The sequence below is a fragment of the Lates calcarifer genome, linkage group LG24, assembly GCF_001640805.2.
Source record: "Lates calcarifer isolate ASB-BC8 linkage group LG24, TLL_Latcal_v3, whole genome shotgun sequence".
Taxonomy (NCBI): domain Eukaryota; kingdom Metazoa; phylum Chordata; class Actinopteri; family Centropomidae; genus Lates; species Lates calcarifer.
The window spans coordinates 13,162,282-13,183,874 of NC_066856.1; the positions used below are offsets into that span (position 1 = coordinate 13,162,282).

The window sequence follows — 21,593 nt, forward strand, 5'->3', positions numbered from 1 at the left end:
AGTGTCAAAATAATCCACTAAAGATATCGGAACACTTTGAGGTATTTGTACTCGTTTTCTGCACGGACGTTGTTCAGTGGAACACAAATCCTGGCAGCTGATTTGAGTTGTGGAGACGTGTACTTTCGGTGCCGATTTAAACGTCTTGCTAGTTCATTTGAATTTCAGTTTACAAGAATACATATCGTTAACGCTGTCGAGCGACTTTTTGTTTTCCTAATGGCGACGGTAGAGGAACTGAAGCTGCGCGTGAGAGAGCTGGAAAATGAACTAATAAAGTGCAAGCAGAAGCAGTGTGCCATGGAGGATGCACTTCACAGACCGAAAATAGACAAAATGAGCGCTGAAGTTGTGGATTCCAACCCTTACAGGTGACTTTTTATTCTGTTATTAAAGCTTTTGACAGATTTAGTCTGGGGCTGCTCACAGCGCTGAGAGGTAACGCCTTATGACTCACTCGTCCCATATGGTAGTATGTCACAGACCACAGGCTAATCTCAGCTGTGTTTTCATTGCAGTCGTCTCATGGCTTTAAAGAGAATGGGTATCGTGGATGATTATGAGGTATGATATTTGAGTGTTGCTCTCTTTTTTTTCTTTTTTTGCAACAGAAATTCTAATATTTTTTTTATAATAGAAGAACTGATTTCTTCTTGAAGCCCATACCTATTTCCAATATGTCCCAATGATATCACCTGACATTGACATTAATATGTATTTAAGTACCTTACAGTGCAGGTGTTCAGCTTTTGGTAACCTTAAGGTTGTTTATTGTTTTATACAGACCATGTGACTTTTGTGCTATGAAGTCCGTAATATGAACTGACATCTTTATAGAGGATAGAAAAATATTATTTCCACAGATGGCCAAAGTTACTCAAAAATATATTTTGACCAGTAGTTATTATTTTGTATAGATATCAATGCTTCTGCATGCATTAGGATTAATATTAATCTTTAAATATTTTTACAGAAAATCCGGACATTTACAGTAGCTGTGGTTGGTGTTGGTGGAGTTGGCAGCGTGACAGCTGAAATGCTCACTAGATGTGGCATTGGTAAGGTAATACAAACTTTTACTTACTTTCTATTTATTTAATTCAGCAGTTTGTCTGCTTGTGCGTGCCCTCAATTTCAATTCTGCCATCACAGCTGCTCCTCTTCGACTATGATAAAGTAGAGCTGGCCAATATGAACCGACTATTCTTCCAGCCTCACCAGGCTGGCCTTAGTAAAGTGGAAGCAGCAGAGCACACACTCAGGTATACAGTTGTTGACAGTTAACCACTTTTCCTTCAAAGCAAAGGCATTATTTCTTATTATTTACATGTCACTCTATTTTCCCAACAGAAACATCAATCCAGATGTGTCATTTGAGACCCACAATTATAATATTACCACCATGGAAAATTTCACACATTTCATGGATCGCATCAGGTGGGTATTACTACTCACCAGGTTCTAGTTTCCCTTCTCTGTCTCCGCAGTAAAACAAGCCCTCGTAACATGTTATTCTGTCTTCTCAGTCATGGCGGACTGGAAGAAGGGATGCCAGTGGATTTGGTCCTGAGCTGTGTGGACAATTTTGAGGCCAGGATGGCCATTAATACAGTAAGTGCATCATTGTTTAAAAAAACAAAAAACACAGAGTTCAGTGTATATTCTATTATCCACACAGTGCTACATATATGTTGCTCATGCAGATTTTTCACATATTATCCTCTTTGCTTCAGGCGTGTAATGAACTAGGTCAGATCTGGATGGAGTCTGGTGTCAGTGAGAATGCTGTATCAGGACACATCCAGCTCATCATTCCTGGAGAGACGGCCTGCTTTGCTGTATGTCCACATGCCACACAACCACGCACAACATCAAATCATTGCACTGTAGTGATACAATAACTTGAGCTGTAATAATGAATAGTTTTTAACAATCAAATCGTCTTTTAGTGTGCTCCTCCCCTGGTGGTAGCAGCTAACATTGATGAGAAGACCCTGAAGAGGGAAGGTGTGTGTGCTGCCAGCTTACCAACAACCATGGGTGTGGTCGCAGGCATCCTGGTCCAAAATGTCCTGAAGTAAGAAAATAAATGTCATTTAAAGCCAACCAAGAAACCTTAGGGCTGTAAATTCACAGGTGTAAAGTTTTATGTTTTGTCTCACAGGTATCTGTTAAAGTTTGGTACGGTCAGTTATTATCTTGGCTACAACGCCATGCAGGACTTCTTTCCCACCATGGCCATGAAAGCCAACCCCCAGTGTAATGACCACCACTGCAGGAGACAGCAGGAAGAGTACAAGGTGTGTGTGTGTGTGTGTGCTTTTTGTTTGTTTTTAAGTACTAGAATACAGGAAAGGATATTGAGACTGAACAAAAACCCAGTTGATTGCAATACAGATTCAGATATGGTGCTACACCAATTTGAAAGCAGGAGTTAATGACGGCCAGCTGTGTGTTTTCTCCTCAGAAAAAAGAGGCAGAGCGACCCAAGGTGGAAGTTGTAGTGGAAGAGGAAGAGGTTGTACATGAGGACAATGAGTGGGGTGAGTGAAAAAAAAAAAAAAAAAAAACTATTCCAGCTAACAGCGTCAGATCTGTAACACAGTTTGCCTAGATTTTCAGTGTGCAACATGTTATATTGCATCAAATGTGCATTAACACAAATCTTGCTGTGCAGGTATTGAACTAGTATCAGAGGTGACTGATGCAGAGCTGCAGGCTGCAACAGGCATTGTGCCTGACCTCCCAGAAGGCATCACTGTGGCTTACACCATTCCAGCTGAGGTCAGTATTTTTTAAGAGAACAGGGCTTTAAAAGGCTGTTCTGGTTTGATTTCAAGTTAAAATACTTAATATTATTATTGATCTTTTTCTGAAGTATACAGCATAACAAGCTCCTATACTGTAATAGTAAAGCCAAAAAAAAATATTCACAGCTAAGGACAATGTCTAGAAGGTTTCTGTAGTCTCTGATTTTACTTCATATCATACTGATATAAAATGAAACCACTGCCTGGCTTGCAAAAATCATGATGCTGTGGAAAAGGAGTCTGGATTTTTTTGGTTACTCTTTCAACCAAACTGTGAAAATAATTTGTTTTCTTTTGTTTGAAACAGGATACAGCACATGGGGAGACAGTGGAGGAGACCGAGCAGAGTCTAGAAGAGTTGATGGCTCAGATGAGAAAGATGTAAGCAAGCAGTGACTTGAAGACACATTTCTGCCATTCAGATAAAACATGCCTTTTCTCACATGTATTTCCCATTGCTTTCCTTGATCATGAACAATCTAATGAAGGCTGCTTAGGGACAAAAAAGCCAAAGCCAGTTAGTGACAACCCAGAATTAATTCCTTCTAACAGTTAAAGAAGGGGAATACATTAAAAGTGCTGCTGATGGCATTACTTAAGAGGACACAAAAAAATGCAAAAACAGTGTAATATGTCAGTTTACTGAGAAGGTATGGAACAGTCTCTCATATAATAAAAATACACCTAGGATTACATCACTGTTAGTGCATTAACGTGTCTTAATGTTTATTTTCTACAGTTTTGGTCAGTGAATGTATGTGCCCCATCAGTCACTCAGCTTAAAACAAAAAAACATCTGCTACAACAGAACTCATGAACAATGCTTAAATTGTCTCAATAAAGTATTTATTGATGGAATATAATCTTCTTATTATACTGGATGTGATTTTTGCTGTTGTCCTTACAGCTTTTACAGATTCTAATTACATTAATACATGAAAATATATATATATATATATAAACTCAAGATACACTGTATGTGTTACATTTGGCAGTAAGACTGTAGGTTTTGGTACATTGTGTCCCTTTTGGCTTCATGTACATTCACTCAGACAAAAAACAGTTACTTTACTGTACTTAAATATGGACAGTCATGTGGCACCTTCATGTTTTTGGCAATTCCCTTAAAATCCTTTTTTTGTAAATGAATAAATATATGTGCATTTAGTTTTGCATAAACAAACTGTGACATTAGTACCAGAGATTGAGTTTGTTTTGGACACTTATCTCTATGTTTTCCCTTTTTAGAATACATGTTTAATACAGGTAGGTAAACATTATATGTAAACAAAAAAAAAATGTACCTTTGATTTTAGAGACAGAAGCTTTCGAGTATTATCCATTCAGAATGTCTGAAATGTAGTGCTTGAGGTCCAATCACCCAACTAACTGACTTTCTCTTAATATTTTTGGTAATGGGTTGTAGCATCATCATAGTTCATCAGGTATCTCTTTAGGAGAAGCTTGAGAAGTGGCCCTGTATTTTTTTTCTTTATTTCTTTGAAACCATGAATACCAGATTTAAAATAGAGTGATTTCAAACCAGCAAATGAATCTATGCTACTATTTTGACAACATACACTGTGGGGCATGTAAATAGTGTTTGTGTCGCAGTTAAAATTAGTGTTAACCTGAGTTCCAGGCCCTTAAAAGGACTGATTTAACAGAGGTTCAGAGTTTCTTACAAATTGTTGAAATATTAATAAATACTTTTGGCAAATACACATTTCACAGACTAATATGGCAGACTTTAGAATTCTGCTGGCAGGTACAGTATATTGGACCAAACTTTAAAACATCCACCCAACATCCGACAGTCACAGTGTGATGACCAGGATGGTTCCCTTTGTGTATGAAACCATGGAACACAATCATCTTGGGGCATGTGGGAGGGGAGCAGGTCCCCTCAGACTGAATGTGTCCCCACTGGAGGAATGACGGGATGGGGCATTTCCACACACTAGCGACGGCTCTGCCTCTTTAATCTCCATTGCACGCTTGTAAAGCTCTGCTGCCTTCTCGAAGTCACCCTCCTCATAGCTATTTACAAATCAAAAACAGAACAGAAAAAGATAACAAGTTACTGAAAGTAGAAACATTTATTTGTCTTACTGAAACCAAATGTCAAACATAAACTGCACAACTGTACCTCAGCACAGCCAGGTTTTTTAGGGTCTCTCCAACTCGTGGATGTGAGCGCCCCAAACTATCCTCATATACTTTCAGTGCTCGTTCATAAAGTGGCAAGGCATCACTGTGCTTCTTCTGCCAAAGACAAAGAAATTCACAGTTAGCTTTGCTCTATAAGACCTAAAGCATAGCTACATATGGTCACAACAGCTATGAAGATAAAAACTATCACAGAAATACACAAGTCTGGATTATGTGGTGCAGACATAGGAAGCATGATGAGCAGTCTCACCAGTTGGCAGTATATTACAGCCAGGTTGACCAGTGCTGTGGCCACACTGGGGTGTTTGGGCCCAAAACTTTTTTCCCTGATTTCCAGAGACAGCTCATACAGTGGCACAGCCTTCTCCAGCTTCCCCTGCACAAAACACACATCTTTAAATCAGACACTCGTTCAACAAACAACTCCAAACGCTTCAGTATCAACAGGCACACATGTCTCACTCTGCGTTTGTAGAGCATGGCCAGGTGTTTGAGTGTGTATGCCAGTGAGGGGTGGTCTGGGGACAAGGCCTTCTTGCGGATGTCCAGCGCCCTCTCATACATGTCCTCAGCTGTCTCATACTCCCTCCTCTCAGTGTGCAGCGCAGCCAGGTTGTTGAGGGACTGAGCGCAGTCTGGGTGATCGGGACCGAGCACACGCTGACGCATCTCCAGAGAGCGGGTCAAAAAAACCTTGGCTGCACTGGTGAGAGCAAAGAAATAGATACTAGAAGTTACTAAGGGCAACTTGAATGGGTCTGGAATTGCATGTTCAATGTTCATAATGAAGAGAATGTAAAATGTCTTTGTATGTGTGTGCCAGCTGTAACATCTGCGCCTTACTCCAGGTTGTTTTGGAGGTAGTACAGGACTCCCAGTTCATTAAGTGTCTTGGCACAGTCAGCAGAATCTTTCCCCAGGGTCAACTCCTCCAGCTGTAGAGCTCTGCGCCTCAACAAAGTGAAGCCATACTGAAAGGAAGAGTGGATAAAAGGCATGTAAAATATGACTGATCAGGTGAGAACGACTGAACATGTGGGCATCTGAGAAATATGCTCACCATATGACCTTTCTGGCGAGCAGTTTTCTGCCGGATCTTCACTGACCTCTTCCTGAGTTTCTCTGCTTGTTCATACCTGGTTGTAAATGAATCAGGTGTGAGCCATTAAACATGTAAATACATTGCTCAGCTGGACCAACTAATAAACTTTAAAACATTAACAATTAAATAGCATGCCATCACCAAGAGGGTCTCATTTACTTGTTTTGTTTCTGATAGAGCATGGCGAGTGACTCCAGCTCTCGTGCCACGCTGGCGTGCTCAGCACCGTAGGCATTCTCGCTTATCTCCAGGGCCTGCTTATACAGCTGCTCAGCATTGCCATACTTCTTCCACTGAACATAAACCCCGGCCAGCTGGTGCAGAGAGCGAGCTACGCTGGGATGGTCTGGGTCTAAGGCTGTCTCCCTGATCTCAAGGGACCTCTGTAAAGGGGCTACAGCCTGGATAAACAGACAGACAGAACTAGATCCATATGCAATTGTGAACATGTGCACTTTCCTTGCAGAAAATTATACGATGATACTTATGTTGGCAATGTTAATCAAAAGCTAAGTGCTTAATATATTGCAACTATATTATACACTCTACCTGACTTGGAAGGCCCAGGTCTTTGAGGAAACGCCCCAATGTCTCATACAGGTTTGCCAGCTTGGTCATGCTGTCTTCACTCTCACAGCTTTTCTCATAGTGTTTCAGGGAGTCAAAGTACTCACTGGCCATGGAGCTTTTGTCTTTGCCCACATACTGCCAATAAGCCAACAGCTCAGAGAAATGACCCCTGGGAAATGAAAACAACATAGACCTGTAAGACAATACCTGACAGGCTTTGTGATATCAGCTTGAGAGTATGTATGTTTTGTACCTTTTGTACAGGTTTTGGGAGACAAACAGGTTCAAGAGGCTGAGCTGCAGTTTCGTCCTGTCCTCCTGCTGCTGGAGCAGCCACGGAAGCTCATCTGCAACACGCCACGTCACACGGTCCTGGCTACACACACACACACACACACAATGATGATGTGATTTCAATGATGAGCTGTACTGACAGAGAGAATGTGAGGTTTGTTGTGTGAGGAGAGGATAGCCACTCTGAAGCACCTGAGTTGCTGGCTGAAGTAATGAATGAGTTTCTCTCTGTAAGTAGCTGAGCTGCTTCCTCCGCCCAGGAACTCCAACCTCACAGCTTCCCAAGCCTGAAAGACGGATAAAGTAGTTTATTGATTAATTCTGTGTCCCATGAATATCATAATTCTTCTGAGCATTCTGTCTTTAATGATGTGCTCTATAATTTTACTGGCTGAGGAGAATAATTACCTGCAGGTGCTGGAACCTAATGAGCCCACAGCGCAGGGTTACAATGCAGAGTCTGTTCAGGCGATGCAGCATGGAGGACAGGACAGGTAACTCTATCTCTGGGAAAAGGTCTAGTACCTCTGATTCACTGACTCCATTATGGCTGGCACATACAAGACACAGTATCTGATGAGAGACAAAAAAGACAGACCCATACTAAGCCACGTGAAGGAAAAAAGCATATAAAGGACGACAGAATGTTAATGAGTTTGTGTGAACCACACAGATGCCATTTTAACAAATGATGACAAAACTCTGCGTTTAAATGGAGAGAAGTTGTTGTTATTTTGTCTAAACATAGGTCACCTCTCTCATTATGTGTCGCTCTCTGTCTGTGTTGAGGCAGTTCAGCGTCATCTTGAGCGCCAGGCGGTAGAGTGACATGGTGTCCTGACACTGCAGACACTGCTCCATGCTCTTCTCCTGTGACCAACATGATCTACTGCTGGACAGCAAAACACACATGTCAACACAAGGTAAATCATATGTAGCCACCCATCCAGAGACTATTTGTCTGTGGTGACTGACACATTCAGTATTGGGAAAGCCATTGTTGGCTGACCTGGTGATCATCCTCGCCAGTAGTGTGACATACAATGCATTGCAAGTCGATGCAGAGCGACAGTGCCTTTCCAATTTCTTCTCCTGAAACAAAGACACCTTAACGTTTGTTATTCATGCAAAAAAAAACATACCTGCCTAATCTCATTTGAGTTTTTACAAACAGGATGGTGAGATGATCACTGACCTGGTCCTTAGTAAGTTTGAGGTCCATGCTCTGGCATTCTGCATTGACAACACTCCTGACCTCTCGGGGACTCAAAGGGTCCAAGTGGAGTGTGGGCCACAACCTGAATAGACAGGGTTACTGTATTACAAATGACAATACTACCGAGGCATATCTAAAAATGTATATCACTCCACATAGAATAAATAAATAGGAACCAGTGTAAAACATAAAAACAACCTCCAAGCTTGAGGACATGTCTCAACATTGACAGACACCACCACTCTAACATTGACGGGCAGAGGGTCGATCAGCCACTTCACATGTCTTTCCGCTTGCTAGAAGAAAGGAAGATAAACTGTGGAGTTACAAGAGTTATTCTGGGGAAAATGGATGTGACTGTCAAACCTGGGTTTAAGAAGTGGGCTTGTACCTGTATTTGGTCAATGGAGTCAATGATGATGATGATGTTTCCTTGATGACGAGCTGAAAGCCTTTCAAGCCAGCGGGGAAACTCCTCCAAGATTTTACTAGGCTCCATGGACAAGCCAGAAATGGACCAAAAGTGCTGCAGCAGCTATGTAACAACAGACAACACATCCCGCATTTATTAAATAAGACAAAGTGACACCCCTGTCTGACAAATACTGGAAGCCAATGACACAGGCCCCTTACTTTGACTGTGAGGCGTTTGATAATGAGGACTGGCTCTGAGCTTGTGGAAAGCGGGCGACCAACAAAATGATAAAGGAACAAGGTATTGGGGGACTGCTTCTGCTGCAGCTCGATCCTGAAAAGGATTTGGGAACAATGAGCAAAGTAGACAAAATACTAGATATTAAATGTCATGTTTCATATGTTACATTAAACTGAATCAATAAGTTCTCACCATTTGGAGAGCAGAAGAGACTTTCCTGAGCCTGGACCACCAGACACAAGCAGAGGAGGGGTGGGAGGGGGAGCAGCTATCATGTCATTCAAACGATCTATATACTGAATGGAGGAGGATAACAGATAGAATAAATGAATGAAGAAATTATAAGACAGGAATACAAGATGTGGGAAGAGGAGAACATTTCTACCTTCTGGAAGCCTAACTGAGAGGTGGTGCTGCTACAAGCCTGCTGATAGAACTCAATCTGCTCCTGTTCATCATGCAGGTCCCACAGCACATCCCCAGAGTCTTCCTCCCGACCTTCCTCTATCCCAGAGTCCTTTGAGTCAGCATCTGCTCCTTCAAGACCCAGCAGCTCCTGGAGGGAGACAGTGGAGATGGAAGTTTGAAAGGCAGTGATGGACATAAGACATGCACATAAATCTTAAGGAGTTGCTGTAAATGTCTGAAGTAAGTTGGTCATTTTCTGTACCTGTTTGATGACTTTCTCTAGCTGAGCATAAATTAGGTCAGCTCCATCCTCTGCAGAACCACTATGATCCACCACCTGGGTTGAGTGCAAAACATGTCAGCACAAGCACTGTGTGAGATCTAGGGCACTAAACCCACAGCTCTTTGACCACAGCTAATAGTGTGGTTATACTGTGGAAGTACTGCATGGGACTGTGTGAAACTCTGCAAGAAGGGCAATACAGAAAAAAACACCTGGTGAAACTGTTCTAGAGAATAAAGGTTATTTATTAAATAGCACATACATATATACTTATCACTTTAAATGTGATATAATTTATAGGATGCACTTTCACTGAATTTTAAATAGACAGCTGTTACAGTGAACATGGGGAAATATATATTTTATCTAATTTTGGATACTTTGTCAAACATCTCCTTCTCCACTGTATCCTGTTTTGCCTTGTTCATTTAATAAACAGCACATACACTCACCTTGACCTTAGCAGCCTTGTCTGCAGCATTGACCCTTTCCAGCAGTTGCCTGGTGGGTCCAGTCAATTTGTGATCTTCTTCAGTCCTGAGGTAGAGCACCAGTGGATGTCCATCTGGATTCTTCACAAAAGCCTCTTCACAATCCTCCACCGCAGAGCTACACACACAAAAAAAACAGAACAAACATTTACATTTATCAATAAATAAGATATAGAATCAATGCACAATCTTCTTTACATGGAGACATCAAGTGAGGATAGGTGTAGGACTCCCTGTACCTAGTGAGAGTAGATTTGAGAAGAAGCACACACACAGAGCTCCTTTCAATCTCCTGCTTGCGCTCCACAGCGTATGAGGCAGCACTTTCCTCTGGGAAGCAGACATTCAGGTAGAAATGGCCTAGACCTTCACACATCTTCCGTAATGCAGGAGAGTGTTTCTGTAATCAAAACATTAAGCACAGGATCCTCAGACAAGAATTAATGGTAGTTCTTGACAAAAGTGGCATTTTAAATCACTTCTTCAGAGAGTTTAACATTTAGACTAGTCTTAAGTTATCCATATTAATTTCTTTAAGTTAGATTAAAGGTAATCTAAAAGTAAATGCAGTCTTACAATAAACCCTTGTCTAGTTCAGTCAAGACCAACGAGCAACTTTAACTATTTTTGCTGTTTTTGTATTCCAGTGCCAGTCTAACCAACCTTAATGAAGATATCCAGCTCAGCTTTGGTCTCCTGGGTAAAAATTAAGTAGCAGCGCACTGTGTTACTCCATAAGGCCTGGGGCACATGAGGGGAGACCTGAAGCAGACTGGCAACTGCCGCATCCCAGTCATCTGACAAGGACAGATGCACATTGGGAAGTGTACAAGTAAAAACATGGACAGGTAAGTGTACTTTAGAAGCTATCCATATACAAAAAAGAGAGTATAAAAGTAGAGTTGTTTTTACAGTGTGATAGCAGCCACTGTAACCATGGGGCAGACATGTTTGGCTCCTTCTGCCCTGCCATCAAGTTCACTTTACCTACCTCTGCTCACATTTGCAAAGGGCCCCTCCACATCTATCAAACTGTGTGCAAACTCTGGTCCCCGGAAGGTCTGTTGCAGCTGCATCATGCTACCCATAGAGGGCTCACTTCCCAGGACACCACCAGTCCAGTACTCACACTGTGTCCCTGCAGCTAAACACATAGACCAAATAGACTTATACAACGCTGGGATTGGCTGAACAGCCATGGGTATCCTGAACAGACTGATTGATAAATGAATAAAACAAAGAAAAGGCCCCAACACTATGAATTTCTGGGTCTTACCAGTGACAGTGGTCTGGTTGTCATCTGAGTCAGAATCATTTGGGTCATAGACTTGGATACCCTGAGCCTGCAGCTGTTGCAGTTTGGCTTCCAAGTCCCTTTTGGCCCGCAGGAGATCCTGAATCTCCTTTTCTTTTGTCTCACGGAAGATCTGGTGGACATTAAGCCAACAGGTTAGGGATGCTGTCATGATTACTTGAGAGAATGCCAAACGATAGCACACAGTGTGGTTTACCTTGAACTGTCGTTTCACTTTGTCCCTGTCGTGTTCAAAAGTGGCAGCCCTCTCCATAGCCTGGTACTTTGCCTCAAGAGCACTTTCTTTTTCTCTAAGGATCTTCTGGTAGGTCTTTTGCAGAGCCTGTTGTCACATTGAGAATGATAAACATAAAAACCGTTTAAACATCCACAACCCTTCCATGTTGCAGCCAATACGTTTGTGCTATAATAATAGTTAAATCTTTTTACCTGTAGCTCAGCTCTCAGCCTCTTGTTCTCCTCGTCCAGCTTGGCTTCCTTCTTTTGCATGGATGATATTTCATTATTCTTGCTGACGCGGAATATTTCATACTCTTTACGTAGTCTTTCATACTCTGCAGCATACTCCAGATCCACCGAACCTGTGGATTTGAAACTGGCCCCGATCACCCGAGGTGTTCTGCGAAAGGAGCTGCGCAGGAGTCGGGCTTTGGGCTTGACCTCCACCGGGATCTCACAGGCTTCCCCACCTTCACCCCCGTATCCATCCTCAATCACCTCTCCCGGGCTGACCAAAGAGGATGCGGTGCCCATGGTGGCAGCCTGGTACTCAGCCTTTTCGGATGCCCATATCTTCACCTGCACCATGACAGACGGGACATGGATGCGGAGTGACAACTACTGAAAGGCTTTCATCAATCTATGCTGTGGAAGAGGATTGTGATGCTATTTCTGTGCCCTAATTTGATTTCACCGTGCTGTATCGTAAACGCATAACAGCTTGTCAATACATAGTTACAGCCGGAAAGCTAACTTACCTTCTACAAAAGGGAACGCCGTTACTTCAGAGAAGCGTTTGCAGTCACTAGCTTACTGACCAACAACAATCAATTCAGTTGTACTTGGTTAGCTGATGTTAGCGTAACGGTACAGAGACAGCTATTCAACCCGCTCGATCAGACATTTACTGGTGTAAAAGAGCAAAGGAATTATAGGATTGAGAAGAAAAATAACTTCTGTACATGTTGTAGCCTCGACAAAAGTTAGACAAAACCCCAAAGTCTTCGTGAAAACATATGAAGCTAGATTTAAAAAACATAAGTAGACGCTCACCGTCCGCTCCCTTCACAGCTTCTTCCTGGCTGCCTTGGTAACAAGTCGATGGTACGGGTGCTCGCACAAGTCAAACTGAGTGTAAGTCAACTTTTCTTGCAAATAGGGTTAGAGTCCACCTGTTGTATATAAGGCAAAAGTTTGATAATGCGTGCAAACGAACGCTCTAATTAGATTATAGATTACTAATACTTAATTACATAATCTTATCTTATATTTACCTGAATTCTGATAGTTTAGTTGTTTTAAAAGGAATTATTTGAAAATCACACTGGAATACTGTGATTTTGACACAGTAATAATATGATTGTTGACTGATATATTGCACCTTGTTCTAAGCCAAATGAGTTGGCAGTTACAATCAATATTAGTAAAGTCTCCGAAGATAAGCCAAATAATTTTTTCTTTTTCGTTGGCAGAGCTTTGTGCTTTTATATCCTCCTGTGTTTGTGCTGATTTGGAATTGTGAAAGGCTGAAACAACTGTCCTTCATACAGTCTAATTTCTAACAACTCATTTACAGTTGATTTACACTCTGGAAACTTTTCACGACTCTGTAGTGCCTTTGACTGAATTCACTAAAAATACAACATATTATTACTGTGCTATTAATCTATTAGTATTGTCATGACCTGGCTCGTATGTAAAGCTTGTTATATTATCCATTGTTTTAAAAAATCGCCAGCTACCCCCCTAAAGAGCTTTGAGAGTTGTACCAGGATTTCCAGCTCTCAGGTCCAGGCTGTAGAGAATAGGGATAGACATCTTGACGCATGTCGGCATCGGCCGTTTTTTTTAATCCAACAGCCGATAATCAATTTAAAACTGGGTTATTTTGGCTCTGATGCAGCCGCGCCTCTCTGTCTGCAGTCACTACTCTGTCTCCAGCATTGTCTTGCAAATCTGAAAAACTGTTTAATAAACATATGCTTAAAGGCATTTAAATAAAGTTATTTATTTATCTGATTGGTTACACGCAGAGCCAGGCGGGTAACAGCCAGTCAGCAGTGAAAGCTGTGCATGCACAGTGCTCACACACAGCAGAGAGGAGAAAAAGTTTTGCCGGATGGAGAAGCTCCGGAGAGCAGATATATGTATGTAAATTTTATTTGACTTTGTTTTATTTACTTCATAAAACTCCAGGAAGCTATTCATTTCATATCCGGCGCCGACGCGAGTGGCAGCCATTTCAGCAGCTGTGTGTGCCTTGCTCTTTTTTCGCTGTTTTCTCTTTATTTTTGCTCTTTTTCTAATCTGCGTGATACTCTGTGTTATTCTATCCTATGGATATGGATTTTTTCACACCAAGGTGACAAGGTGAGGAGGCCGTATCGTGGCTGCAGAGCCTGCGCGAAGCTAAAGGCTAAGCGTCTGGCGAAGAAGTGGCGATTTAAGCCAGCACCTTCTGTGATTATGGGTAATGTGAACTCACTACCGAATAAGATCGACGAACTTGCTGCGCTGATGAAAAACATCAAGACCTACAGAGAGTGCAGTCTGTTGTGCTTCTCCGGAACATGGCTCACGTCTAGCATGCTCGGATGCTAACGTGGAGCTAGCCGGTTTCAGTACAGTCAGAGCGGACAGAGACACGAAAGCCCACTGGAAGCGGAAAGGAGGAGGACTCGCTATATATGTAAACACAAGCTGGTGTAACCCTGGGCATGTGAACATCAAAATCTCCAGCTGCTGCAGGGACATCGAACTCTTGCTGCGTCCCTACTACCTGCACGCCATTGTTGTCATTGTTTGCATTCCTCCACGTGCCGACGCGGAGGTAGCGAGCGACACCACCCACTGTTGCTAAACTACAAACACAGAACTCGGAGGCGCTTGTGTTAATCTCTGGGGACTTCAACCATGTGATATTGGACAAGACACTACCTGCTTTCTACCAGTATGTGGACTGTAACACCAGGGGAAATAGGACTATTGACCTACTGTATGCTAATGTAACGGACGCATACAGCGCTACCCCGCTGCTTGCACTGGGGAAAGCAGATCACAACCTCATTCTGCTGCAGCCTCACTACAAACCAAGAGTGTGGAAGCTATCCACAACCACACGCTCATTCAGGAAGTGGTCTCCTGAGGCAGAGCAGGCTCTGAGGGACTGTTTTGGAACCACAGACTAGGATGCACTGCAGGGATCACACAGTGAGAACCTCCAGGGGTCACCACTTCGTCCACGACATCGTCCACGATCGCAGAGACATGGTCCATGATCGGAGAGACATTGTTGAGGATGAGGGAGACATCGTCCTCGATCAGAGACATTGTCCACGATCGCTGAGACCTTGTCAAAGATGAGAGAGACGTTGTCCATGGTCAGAGACATTGTCCCATGCTTCGTAGAGACCTTGCGATAGAATCGGCGGAGACGGGGGTCACCGATTTGACGGCATTGCCCGCGATCATGGAGACATTGTCGATGATCACAGAGACGCCGTCTATGATCTCAGAGACATCGTCCACGATCGCAAAGACAGTGACCATGATCACAGAGACTTTGTCCATAATCTCAGAGACATTGTCCGCGATCACAGAGACGTAGTCCACGATCATAGAGTGTCTTCTACAATGAAGAAGTTCTTTGAGACCAGGACAGAGGCCTCCAGGTAATTCACAGACACCTTTACATCAACTGTCCAACACAGAGTATTGACATTAAACTGTTGATGTTCAGTATTCAGTGTATCAGAAAAGTGTAATAATAGAAGCAATCTGTAGTATAATGTAGAAATCATTTGTATTAATAGAAGTAATGTAAAAGTAATTAGAAATATCAGAAGTAAGATGTAATAGTTAAAGTAATCTATTGCTACATGTAGCAGTAAAAGTTACCTGTAAATTTAGAAGTAATATGTAACCAGAAATGTCATATGTAATGGTAAAAGTACTCTAATATTAGAGGTAACAGTAAAAGTAATCTGTATGTAAAATGTCACATTATATTAAGGTGTCAAAAGTGTCAACCGTTATTGTTAAGGATCAATCAAACAGTTGTACAACTGTTCATTTTCTGAAACAGCCCTCTAATGTTTGTCTTAATGTTTGGTTCAGCTGTAATGTTGAATATATCTCTGTGTTTTCATGGAGAAACTGTTGATGAATAGGTAGTAGTGTATTGATCATATTCCTTTGAATTTTTCTCTGTGATTTCCTCCAGGTGTCATCACTTCGTCCACGACATCGTCCACGATCGCAGAGACATGGTCCATGATCGGAGAGACATTGTTGAGGATGAGGGAGACATCGTCCTCGATCAGAGACATTGTCCACGATCGCAGAGACCTTGTCAAAGATGAGAGAGACGTTGTCCATGATCAGAGACATTGTCCCATGCTTCGTAGAGACCTTGCGATAGAATCGGCGGAGACGGGGGTCACCGATTTGACGGCATTGCCCGCGATCATGGAGACATTGTCGATGATCACAGAGATGCCGTCTATGATCTCAGAGACATCGTCCACGATTGCAAAGACAGTGACCATGATCACAGAGACTTTGTCCATAATCTCAGAGACATTGTACGCGATCACAGAGACGTAGTCCACGATCATAGAGTGTCTTCTACAATGAAGAAGTTCTTTGAGAACAGGACAGAGTTCTCCAGGTAATTCACCAACACCTTTACATCAACTGTCCAACACAGAGCATTGACATTAAACTGTTTATGTTCAGTATTCAGTGTATCAGAAAAGTGTAATAATAGAAGTAATCTGTAGTATAAAGATAATATAGAAATAATTAGTATTAATAGAAGTAATGTAAAAGTAATTAGAAATATCAGAAGTAAGATGTAATAGTTAAAGTAATCTATTATTACATGTAGCAGTAAACGTTACCTGTAAATTTAGAAGTAATATGTAACCAGAAATGTCATATGTAATGGTAAAAGTACTCTAATATTAGAGGCAACAGTAAAAGTAATCTGTATGTAAAATGTCACATTATATTAAGGTGTCAAAAGTGTTAACCGTTATTGTTAAGGATCAGTTAAAGTGGGATTGAAAAATATCTTAACTTCGGTTTGATTGTACATGATCAGAAATTCTTAATTATGTGTATGTGCTAGGCACATTAGACTACACTGTCCAAAACAATATCAAGTCTACAAATATTTGAGTGATTTGTTCATTAGTGTGTTCACTTTAATAGTCAGAGAGTGATTTGAAAAAATATCTTTACAGTTTATAACGACCAGTTCTACACTTAGTTACTTAAAAGTTTTCACGTAAGCTGCTGTTAAGACCTTTGTAAATTTGGTTGTTATTCATTAAATGAAAACAACACAAAACAAAGACATTTTAAATATGTGTTCATAAGAAGAAGGTTGAAATAATGATTCTGTATGTGACCATCTGTGGTGAAAGAAATACTCAGACTTTTTACTGAAGTATAATAAACAACACAAGTTAAAATCTTACATTCTAAAATTGACTTAACTGGTAGTGTTTATTATTGTTGTGCAGTTCACAGTAACATATGACTGCTTCAGTGATTAGTTGATAGACACACAATTTACTTTTTAAAATGTACTTTTTCCTAAATATTTGTTGTTGCTGGTTCTTCAGGAGGTGATAACAGTCATCTGTTCATTTTCTGAAACAGCCCTCTAATGTTTGTTAAATGTTGTGGTTCAGCTGTAATGTTGAATATTTCTCTGTGTTTTCATGGAGAAACTGTTGATGAATAGGTAGTAGTGTATTGATCATTTTCCTTTGAATTTTTCTCTGTGATTTCCTCCAGGTGTCACCACTTTGTCCACGACATCGTCCACGATCGCAGAGACATGGTCCATGATCGGAGAGACATTGTTGAGGATGAGGGAGACATCGTCCTCGATCAGAGACATTGTCCACGATCGCAGAGACCTTGTCAAAGATGAGAGAGACGTTGTCCATGATCAGAGACATTGTCCCATGCTTCGTAGAGACCTTGCGATAGAATCGGCGGAGACGGGGGTCACCGATTTGACGGCATTGCCCGCGATCATGGAGACATTGTCGATGATCACAGAGACACCGTCTATGATCTCAGAGACATCGTCCACGATCGCAAAGACATTGGCCATGATCACAGTGACTTTGTCCATAATCTCAGAGACATTGTCCGCGATCACAGAGACGTAGTCCATGACCATAGAGTGTCTTCATACAATGAAGAAGTTCTTTGAGACCAGGACAGGAGCCTCCAGGTAATTCAAAACAGACATAAAAAATGTCAAAAAATCATGGTTGAGTTATAGTATCAAAAATCATAAGTCATAAAACTGTGATTGCATGGTAAGACATTAAAATGTCTTAGTATAATGAGGGATAATAGCATCTTAATTAGTGATAGACCGATATGGTTTTTTCAGGACCGATACCGATTATTAATAGTCAAGGAGGCCGATAACTGATATTTGGAACAGATATTCATTTGCAGTAAAAGTGAAAATATTGGCATCAAAATTTTGAATAATACAAACTCCAACACTTTGTTTAAATGCCTTTAAGCATATGTTTATTAAACAGCTTTTCAGATTTTCAACATTTTAAAGGTTTTTATTATCTTAGACAATAGACATTTTTGTTTTAAAATTCTAACAAAAAGTGCTGGGAGCTCTCAGGCTCAGCAGCATAGTTATCTGAAATTTTAAATTATAAATAAATAAATCGTTTTATTTACTTTATAAAACAAAGTTAAATAAAATTTGCACAGAAATGTCAAAATCAATTAGTAGTCCCAATTGAGCAGCACCAGATTGTGGTGCAAAAAGCAGAGTTGTTCAGCGTGTGTGAGCACTGTGCATGCACAGCTTTCACTGCTGATTAGCTCTGTGTGTAACCAATCAGATGGTGCTGTGGGCGGGACAATGCTGGAGACAGAGTAGTGACTGCTGACAGAGAGGCGCGGCTGCATCAGAGCCAAAATAACCCAGTTTTAAATTGATCTTTTATCGGCCGTCAGATAAAGAGAAAAAAAAAAAAAAACGGCCGATGCCGATATGTGTCAAAATGCTGAATATCCACGCCGATAGTCAGCCCGGCCGATAATTGGTCTATCCCTAATCTTAATATAGTAAGGCATTAAATATTGTAGTATAGTAATGGATAAAAATGTCAAAAGATGCCATAGTATAATAAACTTTCAAAAAATGTTGTAGTATTGTAAGGTGTCAGAAAGATTCAAAAAAGGTCACAGTAAATTGAGGCATAAACACACATCAAAAAATGTCATAGTATAATAAGGCATCAGAAATTGTCAAAAAATATCATAGTATAGTAAAATTTCATAATAAGGTGTCAAAAAATTTCAGTGTAGTATGGTGTCAAAAATGGTCATAGTGTCATAGTGTAGTAAAGGGTCAAAAAATGGTTAAAAAAAAATTGTTATGTATAGTAAGCGTCAAAAAAATGTGGAAAAATGTCATAATATAGTCAGGCATCAAAAATGTGAAAAAAATTTATAGTATAATAAGGCATGAAAAAAATGGTCAAAAAATGTAATAGTATAGTATGGTGTCAAAAAATGTGAGAAAATGTCATAGTATACTAAGGCATGAAAAAACGTCATAATATAGTAAGGCGTGAAAAAATGTCATGACAGAGTATGGTGTCAAAAAATGTGAGAAAATGTCATAGTATAGTAAGGTGTCAAAAATGTGAAAAAAAGTCATAGTATAGTAAGGTGTCAAAAAATGTGAGAAAATGTCATGGTATAGTAAGGCATGAAAAAATGTCATGATATATTTAGGCATCAAAAAATGTGGAAAAAAGTCATGGTATAGTAAGGCGTGAAAAAATTGTGGAAAAAAGTCATAGTATAGTAAGGTGTCAAAAAATGTGAAAAAAATGTCATAGTATAGTAAGGTGTCAAAAAATGTGAAAAAAGTCATAGTATAGTAAGTGTCAAAAAATAGTGAAAAAAAATGTCATAGTAGTAGTAATGGTGTCAAAAAATGTGAAGAAAATGTCATAGTATAGTAAGGCGTGAAAAAATGTCATGATAGAGTATGGTGTCAAAAAATGTGAGGAAATGTCATAGTATAGTAAGGCGTGAAAAAATGTCATGATAGAGTATGGTGTCAAAAAATGTGGAAAAAAGTCATGGTATAGTAAGGTGTCAAAAAATGTGAGGAAATGTCATAGTATAGTAAGGCATGAAAAAATGTCATGATATATTTAGGCATCAAAAAATGTGGAAAAAAGTCATGGTATAGTAAGGCATGAAAAAATTGTGGAAAAAAGTCATAGTATAGTAAGGTGTCAAAAAATGTGAAAAAAAAGTCATAGTATAGTAAGGTGTCAAAAATGTGTGTCATAGTAAAAAAAATGTGAAAAAAAGTCATAGTATAGTAAGGTGTCAAAAATGTGAAAAAAAAAGTCATAGTATAGTAAGGTGTCAAAAAATGTAAAAAAAAAAAAAAAAAGTCATAGTATAGTATGGCGTCAAAAACTGGCAAAAAATGTCCTAAAAAGTAAGGTGTCAAGAAATGTCAAAATATAGTAAGACATGAAAAATGGTCAAAAAATGTTGGTAGTATGGTGTCAAAAAATGTGAGAAAATGTCATAGTATAGTAAGGTGTCAAAAAAATGTGAAAAAAAGTCATAGTATAGTAAGGTGTCAAAAAATGTGAAAAAAAAGTCATAGTATAGTAAGGTGTCAAAAAATGTAAAAAAAAAAAAAAAGTCATAGTATAGTAAGGTGTCAAAAAAGATATAGTATGGTGTCAAAAATGTGAAAAAAGTCATAGTATAGTAATCAAAAATGTGAAAAAAAAGTCATAGTATAGTATGTCAAAAAATGTGAAAAATGTCATAGTATAGTAAGGTGTCAAAAAAATGTGAAAAAAAAAGTCATAGTATAGTAAGGTGTCAAAAAATGTGAAAAAAAAGTCATAGTATAGTAAGGTGTCAAAAAATGTAAAAAAAAAAAAAGTCATAGTATAGTAAGGTGTCAAAAAATGAGGAAATGTCATAGTATAGTAAGGCGTGAAAAAATGTCATGATAGAGTATGGTGTCAAAAAATGTGAAAAAAAAGTCATAGTATAGTAAGGTGTCAAAAAATGTGAAAAAAAAGTCATAGTATAGTAAGGTGTAAAAAAAATGTGAAAAAAAGTCATAGTATAGTAAGGTGTCAAAAAATGTGAAAAAAAAAGTCATAGTATAGTAAGGTGTCAAAAAATGTGAAAAAATCTCATGATATAGTATGGTGTCAAAAAAGTGAGAAAATGTCATAGTATAGTAAGGTCAAAAAATGTGAAAAAATCTCATGATATAGTATGGTGTCAAAAAAGTGAGAAAATGTCATAGTATAGTAAGGTGTCAAAAAAATTGAAAAAAAGTCATAGTATAGTAAGGTGTCAAAAAATGTGAGGAAATGTCATAGCATAGTAAGGCGTGAAAAAATGTCATGATAGAGTATGGTGTCAAAAAAATGTGAGAAAATGTCATAGTATAGTAAGGTGTCAAAAAATGTGAAAAAAAAGTCATAGTATAGTAAGGTGTCAAAAAATGTGAAAAAAAAGTCATAGTATAGTAAGGTGTCAAAAAATGTAAAAAAAAAAAAAAAAAAAAAAAGTCATAGTATAGTAAGGCGTGAAAAATGTCATAGTATAGTAAGGTGTCAAAAAATGTGAAAAAAAAAGTCATAGTATAGTAAGGTGTCAAAAAATGTAAAAAAAAAAAAAAAGTCATAGTATAGTAAGGTGTCAAAAAATGAGGAAATGTCATAGTATAGTAAGGCGTGAAAAAATGTGAGAAAATGTCATAGTATAGTAAGGTGTCAAAAAATGTGAAAAAAAAAGTCATAGTATAGTAAGGTGTCAAAAAATGTGAAAAAAAGTCATAGTATAGTAAGGTGTAAAAAAAATGTGAAAAAAAGTCATAGTATAGTAAGGTGTCAAAAAATGTGAGGAAATGTCATAGTATAGTAAGGCGTGAAAAAATGTCATGATAGAGTATGGTGTCAAAAAATGTGAGGAAATGTCATAGTATAGTAGGCATGAAAAAA

The 21,593-nt window shown here is 39.5% G+C and overlaps 2 protein-coding genes and 2 long non-coding RNA genes across 56 annotated transcripts in view; 3 read left to right on the forward strand and 1 right to left on the reverse strand.

The window, feature by feature from the left end:
- The first annotated feature begins 82 nt into the window (after nt 1-82).
- On the forward strand, nt 83-3,673 carry uba5 (ubiquitin-like modifier activating enzyme 5). The gene is made up of 12 exons (XM_018673758.1): nt 83-371; nt 519-564; nt 974-1,063; nt 1,153-1,262; nt 1,351-1,437; nt 1,527-1,611; nt 1,734-1,838; nt 1,950-2,077; nt 2,165-2,300; nt 2,468-2,543; nt 2,678-2,784; nt 3,118-3,673. The coding sequence occupies exons 1-12, from the start codon at nt 220-222 to the stop codon at nt 3,193-3,195; spliced, it is 1,200 nt and encodes a 399-aa protein (XP_018529274.1). The 5' UTR covers nt 83-219; the 3' UTR covers nt 3,196-3,673.
- Nucleotides 3,638-13,532, reverse strand: nphp3 (nephronophthisis 3). 4 transcript variants are annotated; one of them, XM_018673751.2, is made up of 28 exons: nt 12,589-13,532; nt 11,746-12,114; nt 11,513-11,638; nt 11,278-11,428; nt 10,993-11,145; nt 10,665-10,798; nt 10,241-10,401; nt 9,963-10,119; nt 9,490-9,564; nt 9,205-9,375; nt 9,012-9,115; nt 8,798-8,912; nt 8,556-8,699; nt 8,363-8,460; nt 8,144-8,246; nt 7,958-8,040; nt 7,702-7,840; nt 7,357-7,521; nt 7,141-7,235; nt 6,908-7,030; nt 6,634-6,823; nt 6,244-6,485; nt 6,043-6,118; nt 5,826-5,953; nt 5,445-5,685; nt 5,233-5,358; nt 4,960-5,075; nt 3,638-4,850 (listed from the first exon to the last, which is right to left on the reverse strand). In XM_018673751.2, exons 2-28 carry the CDS (start codon nt 12,067-12,069, stop codon nt 4,682-4,684), a joined length of 3,909 nt encoding a protein of 1,302 aa, XP_018529267.1. In that variant the 5' UTR covers nt 12,070-12,114; nt 12,589-13,532; the 3' UTR covers nt 3,638-4,681. The 4 variants fall into 4 exon arrangements, with proteins under 4 accessions (XP_018529267.1, XP_018529266.1, XP_018529265.1 ...); XM_018673750.2 differs by lacking the exon at nt 12,589-13,532 and adding an exon at nt 12,294-12,417; XM_018673749.2 differs by lacking the exon at nt 12,589-13,532 and having other exon boundaries at nt 7,702-7,837; nt 11,746-12,130.
- On the forward strand, nt 7,127-9,414 carry LOC127139247 (uncharacterized). The gene is made up of 4 exons (XR_007809410.1): nt 7,127-7,251; nt 7,363-7,442; nt 7,742-7,871; nt 9,283-9,414. It is a non-coding gene; the product is annotated as an uncharacterized LOC127139247 (long non-coding RNA).
- A 160-nt stretch (nt 13,533-13,692) lies between the features above and the next one.
- The window catches only part of LOC127139246 (uncharacterized), an 11,720-nt gene continuing 3,819 nt past the window's right edge, over nt 13,693-21,593 (forward strand). For 14 of the 50 annotated variants that reach the window (XR_007809372.1, XR_007809369.1, XR_007809368.1 and 11 more), the window contains exons 1-9: nt 13,695-15,206; nt 15,758-16,204; nt 17,341-19,229; nt 19,567-19,660; nt 19,699-19,880; nt 19,978-20,161; nt 20,570-20,829; nt 21,046-21,123; nt 21,363-21,440. This is a non-coding gene — a long non-coding RNA (uncharacterized LOC127139246). Of the gene's footprint in view, nt 15,207-15,757; nt 16,205-17,340; nt 19,230-19,566; nt 19,661-19,698; nt 19,881-19,977; nt 20,240-20,451; nt 20,491-20,533; nt 20,941-21,045; nt 21,124-21,203; nt 21,244-21,288; nt 21,441-21,479; nt 21,546-21,593 lie in introns of all 50 variants that reach the window. The other 36 variants (XR_007809384.1, XR_007809402.1, XR_007809405.1 and 33 more) reach the window with 24 other exon arrangements.